General features: G+C 42.0%; 1 protein-coding gene across 1 annotated transcript; it reads right to left on the bottom strand.

Annotated features, from left to right (window-relative positions):
- Positions 1-2,106: 2,106 nt before the first annotated feature.
- On the bottom strand, positions 2,107-4,455 carry LOC147617879 (uncharacterized). The gene is made up of 3 exons (XM_086775592.1): positions 3,939-4,455; positions 2,598-2,700; positions 2,107-2,496 (listed from the first exon to the last, which is right to left on the bottom strand). The coding sequence occupies exons 1-3, from the start codon at positions 4,247-4,249 to the stop codon at positions 2,440-2,442; spliced, it is 471 nt and encodes a 156-aa protein (XP_086631718.1). The 5' UTR covers positions 4,250-4,455; the 3' UTR covers positions 2,107-2,439.
- Between the last annotated feature and the right edge of the window lie 1,545 nt (positions 4,456-6,000).

Below are 6,000 nucleotides of genomic sequence, written 5' to 3'. Positions count from 1 at the left end.
CAACTTGTGTGTCCTCAATTTAGTGGAGCTAGAGCTTCCTTCCCAAGTGAGCATAATAGGAGAAGAAAATATAACTTAGGAACAGAAGAAAATATAACTTAGGAATAGCCCAGCCATGGGACCCACTTTAGTGCCCCTCACTCAAATCCTAGAAAATTTGGGTGTAAGCATAATTAGTTTTTTGATAAGGACCCAATTTAGGATGTTTCAAATTGTTGCATGTCCACATTAAGTGGGAGTAGAAAAATATCGGTTGTAGCATAGTGCAAGCTCAAAGAAGGTTGGCACACATTTGTTCTTGAAAGACTTGTCAAGCTTGCAAAGAGGAGCCTCAGTGAAGCTCCATGGAACGTTGTCAATGGGAGTGGAAAAATATCGGTTGTAGCTCAAAGAAGGTTGGCACACATTTGTTCTTGAAAGACATGTCAAGCTTGCAAAGAGGAGCCTCAGTGAAGTTCCATGGAATGTTGTCAAGGGGCCAAGGGCAATGAAGAGCACCTTGCTCTAAATCATCATATCAATGAGACTTGACCTACCTTTATGGAGGTTGAATGATGAGATTTCATGTCCACTTGGCTCAAGCAGTATGGTCATTTCTTCTTACCCATAGGAAGTTGCAGATAAGTCATTTCTTCTTACCCATGGTCTATGAAGGAGTGCAATAAGAAGCTATGTAAACACCCGCAAGAAATTTTGGATATGCTGTAGTGTTCGATGTTTCATCAAATGCTCTGACTAGAGGGGCTATTTACTACTCTAGGGTTGATATCCATGCTAACCTTACACCCTAGGTAACACTCTTAGAAGTTCCCCTAGGTACCTTATGAAAGAGGGGGAAGATCCCATCCACACACCATATAATTTATGCTAGTAAAGTTTAATTATAGCTCCTCAAAGATTTAGATGGGTAGTTCAAGGCCCCCAAAGAAATGTTTACGGCCACAATGAGAATTGAGCAAGAGATGTAGAAGCCTTGTAAGCCCTAGGCGAGTACCTGGCTATAGGTGGAGGGTTATAGAGATAATGCTTCCCCTTACCAAGGTAGCTAAAATTCCATATAGACCATAGTTCCCTTCAAGAGGGCCAAGTTAACCTTGTTAGAGGCCTTCTCAACAAAGTCTAGCAACAACAAGTACTACAAGAGAATTCAAGCTAATGACTGTCCTAAACGAATCTTGTCTTGGTGCCATGAATCATGTATAAAATCCTTGCCAAAGCCATTAATAGCAAATCTCCCCTCAAGTGGATAGCACCCTTTGAAAGGCACTCTAGCAGGAAGTTGGAACTCTAGCGGGACACTCATTGCCATATTATCATTTAAGGCCATAACGAGACTGGCTTCAAGGGATCTAGTGCTACCAGAGGAAGAAAATTGTGAGTCCATTTTTGCCTTAGCGCCTAAAGATGTTTTTCTAGGACATTCTTTGAGGTTGTTGACTCTAGGAAAGAGCTCAATAATCGAGGAATGATGTTGGCTTAGGATGATTCTTTACTTCTTATTTAGCTATGTCCCTTTGGGGACATGAAATTTGCATCATAGAATTGCAGAGTCAATGCTTAATCGTAAGGGACTAATAGTTTTGAGATAGGTCTGAAATTGCTAGCTCTACACACGAGCTCCTTGAGAAGGCTGATGAAAAAAAGATACTAGAGCTAGATGTGAAGCTCCTGCCTTGTCTTCTTGACATGCAATGCATTCAAAGCAGCAGTACGCAGACATCATGCATTTCGGCATGCAGTGATGGGCACCAAAGTTCTTTGAACTGCAAACAAGAACAGGCCACCGCCATTAAGTGTTGAATTGGGTGAGGGGAGGAAGAGCTGCAACTTGCAACCTTTGTTATGGTTCTTAGGCAAAGGTTGCTTATTTGTGTGGGATGAGGTGTTCCTCAAAGGGAGAGAGCTTGAGGTCAACCATTAAGTGTTTGTAACTCTCTCTCTCTCTCTCTCTCTCTCTCTCTCTCAACATTGAATGGCAAATACCTGTCACAGGCACACACACACATATTTAAAAACAAACCAAGACCCCTAATTTGACATTAGGTTTTGAATAAAACAAAAAAAACTTCAGAAAACACACACACTGAAAAACAAACGATAATTCCCTTTTTAGCTTCTGAATAAAACAAGATAAATTTCATTACCAATCTGAGCTATGAGCTATTACTAATAATAGTCCAATACATTTCTCCTTCAAATTAGGCCCAAGATGTATATCACCGTGAACAAAATCATGACAATTATTCTGTTCTTAAAAACATTACAGCATAAACCTTGCCCTTTGAAATTAGTGCAGACCCGTACATATATTATATGAAAAGATGTGCGACCATCATTCTTTCAAAGATGACAAGAAAAACATTCAAAGAACAATGGAAGCCGATCATATGGGTTGCTATGATAAGCTGTACAAAAGCAGAAGGAAATTACAGCTGCTTTTTAAGCTGTGGAGCTGGTATCGTCAAGTTCTGCATCCTGAAATGTATGGTCCAAGGTCTGCATTGGCAAAAGAGAGACAGCATAATGAGTATGTACACATATAGTGAGTACATGGATGTCCACAAGTGCATATGGATGTGTATCAGCAGTCTCTCTACCTTAGGAGGAACAAAAGCTGGGGGCGGCCTCATGGTCCTCCGGCTCCTAGCTAGCAAACCCCTCGATATGGGTGACATGAGCGAGTCCGTGGGGCTCATATACCTGCAAGCAAAAACTTTATGTTAGGAAGTGCACGGGAAAAACCTGTATTCCTGTTTGTTTTACAGTTCAAAATCTTGTATCATATCAGAAACCAGCAAGCATTGATCATAGACAGGCCCAAGATACATACATTCAAACCCCTCCATAGTCAGAAACCCACATCAAGTGCATGGAACCTACATGGCACACGTGCATGCAAATGCTTATTGCGAACCCCATTAAATATCAGAAACCAGCAAGTATGCATGCAATGATCATAGACAGGCCCAAGATACATACATTCAAACCCCTCCATAGTCAGAAACCCACATCAAGTGCTTGAACATACATTGGCACACGTGCATGCAAATGCTTATTGCGAACCCCATATAATATCAGAAACCAGCAAGTATGCATGCAATGATCATAGACAGGCCCAAGATACATACATTCAAACCCCTCCATAGTCAGAAACCCACATCAAGTGCTTGAACATACATTGGCACACGTGCATGCAAATGCTTATTGCGAACCCGCACAGCAAGCGGAGCTGCAAGTTCTAACAACTTTCTAAGCTAAACTGGTTTTCTTGGGAACCCTAAAAACCATAAAGCCTGAAAAATCAGAACACAAAGGGTTGGTCTGAGAGTCGTTTGCGATTTAAACCCCTCTGCTGCACATCCTATTAATTTCCATTAATCCACTGACAATCACTACACCATTAAAATCAGTGGGTTACGGAGAATTATTGTTGGATTTTTGTGGGAAACACCCTGATTAGCATTGATATCAATTGATTAGGAAGCAATTTTCTTGAATTTCTGGGGTTAATTATCAGTTCGATTTTGTTGAATTTCACTACAGAAACACACACATCACCATTAAAATCAGTACGGGGAACTATTGTTGGATTTTTGTGGGAGACACCCCGATTAGCATTGATATCAGTTGATTAGGAAGCAATTTTTTTGAATTTCTGGGGTAGACCCTAATTATAAACGGCTAATCACGCAAAATCCCAAAAACTTCGGGTCATCATTCTGCAGCTAAGCCCTAGTAATCACTTGCCTGAGAGAGAGGAAGAGAAACAACAGAGGAACCCTAAATCTAAACCCAAAAAAACCAGAACATTAAAGAAGACCCTCACCCCAATATGCTAGAATAATTTAACAGAACATAATAAACACAACAAGAGAGAGCCCAACCCCCAAAAAAAAAACCCTAACCCTAAAATCAGAGACAATCAAAAGAGGGCGGACCTTTCTGCAGGAAACCCTGCAAACTTCTTAGGAGGAACCTGGACAGGATCAACGGGGTTGGCAGGGGTGACCCTCTTCTCCTGGTTGCGTCGGAGCTTCAAGAGCACAGGAGAGACCATCTTGTTGGTGTTAGAGATGGTGCTGTTCTCTGCGTTCCTCTCCATAAGGACTGGCACAGGAGGAGCGATGGCGGGTGCATTGCCTTTGCTGTCTGCACCAGCAGGGGAAGCCTCCATCTCCTCCTTCATAATCTTCTCCTCCACCACAACCTTTACTGTCGCAGAAGTAGCGCCTTCTGCGAGGTTCTCCATGGTTTGCGATTAGGGGAAATCGGGGTGTATGCAGAGAAGTCTGCTAGGTAACAAGAGGGGGAAGCTCAACGCATTGGGCTGCTTCTGCACCTGCTGTAGGGTTAGCTTTTGTGCAGGGGGGTATACCAGAGTTGCCTGCAGGGAGCAAACAGGTGGGCACATAAAGTAGGGAATGCATTGCATGCTGGGTAGACGTTGGAGGTCCAAACGGCTATACTGAGCGAGAACGGCAATAATTATTGTCCTAATACAAGATTAATTGGGTAACAGTATTTCCTGATGGACGAAGTGTTCACACAGGCCCAGGCCAAGTTGGCTTATGGGCGAAGTGAGTTCACACACTCCAGAGCCTCCTTACCTTGCGAGTCTATTTACTGTAACATGAGTGTTTAGTGCCGCAACCAAGCCTTCGTACTTTTGTGGAAGAATTTGGATACACCTCTGGGCTAATTCGTCACTAGTCTTTGTAATCCCCACTCTAACCATTTGATCCTACAGATTTTTAATTTGCGTGATAAATGTTTCAGTAGCTTCTCCTTCAGCAAACTTGTCAGCAAAATCAGCAGCAGCAAGTTAATTCTTTAGGTTCTGAATCTTAGGCTGATTCTAGGTCTCATACTGATTCCTTAGTATGGTCTAGGCCTTCAATGCCTTAGTTATGTGTGAATCATGAGAAAAAACATAATCACTTATGTTGGTGATGATGATGCAAAGTGTATCAGCATTACACCTCTTCTATGCTAAAAGAAGTGTAGCATCTGGTGAAAGCATGTGTGAGGTGTTGTTAGGGTCGAGGGTTTCCACTGGTTCTACATCTCACAGAATAGTTTTTAGAAGCTCAAAAGATTCTAGAATGACGTTGATTTTGAATTTTGAGAGAGTGTAGTTTGTCCCACATTAAGCTTACCTTTTGTGATGAGGGCTAGTGGACGAATACACATAATTGGTGTGCAACACAATGACTGAGGTAGAAGCCATCACTCCTAGTATTCTATGCAAAGAAAGACTAGACTTCATGCACTATTTCTTTTAAAAGAACCTAAGCTCTGATATTATATAAGAATATAACACAGTGGAAAGATAGATAGCAAAACAAAGTGCAATAAACAATGTAATAGATAGAGAATTCAAAATTTTGAGACAGGTACAATGTGATGGTGCTATCCACCCATGCACTCTCAAGAAGAGCTTAGATGGCAATCTACACATACTCAAGTTCTAAGTGTAGAGGGTGTGGATACTCACAAGTATTGGATACCTTAGCTTGTGATAACTATGTTTATATATAGTGCTACCAATGGTGTGGTATGCAATGCGGACGGGTACACCTATACATAGTCACAGTATCCTCAAAATTTGACCAAATCCTACCACTTCCCACCACTAATAATGAACCCATACCATTGGGTCGGGGATTTTCGCCCCTACTAGGGGGACCACTCCTGGGCCCCCTAGGATTATCTGACTCCCCGGGCCCTAGCCACTTAATGCTTGTACCCCTGACCATCTCCTAACCATCAATGGTCACAATAACAACCCCATCAGTGTTTAAGACATGTACACCAATGGCTTCTCCTCATAATAGGGACCTTTATAAATGTGTACCAAACATAGATATGAGATACATGCTGAGAAGAGAGCATTGAGTGTATATGAACAAAGGTCACTTACACTCTCATTCATAAGAGTGTGTACACACGCTCGAGGGAAAAACCTCCTAAGGAGGGAAAAAGTGCCTCAGCCCATTAAAT

This window comes from Cibotium barometz, chromosome 36 (genome assembly GCF_041138505.1).
Source record: "Cibotium barometz isolate CiBa-2024 chromosome 36, ASM4113850v1, whole genome shotgun sequence".
In the NCBI taxonomy this organism is placed as follows: Eukaryota; Viridiplantae; Streptophyta; class Polypodiopsida; order Cyatheales; family Cibotiaceae; genus Cibotium; species Cibotium barometz.
The sequence above is the reverse complement of the archived record's forward strand: the minus strand, read 5'-3'. Positions and strand labels throughout refer to the sequence as shown.

Bases quoted from the DNA above. Each gene is read 5' to 3' on its own strand.
- LOC147617879 (XM_086775592.1), bottom strand. From the start codon at position 4,249: ATGGAGAACCTCGCAGAAGGCGCTACTTCTGCGACAGTAAAGGTTGTG. The intron at 2,701-3,938 runs GTCCGCCCTCTT...TTTTGCTTGCAG, and splicing joins GCAGGGTTTCCTGCAGAAAG to GTATATGAGCCCCACGGACT. The intron at 2,497-2,597 runs GTAGAGAGACTG...TTGCCAATGCAG, and splicing joins CAGCTTTTGTTCCTCCTAAG to ACCTTGGACCATACATTTCA.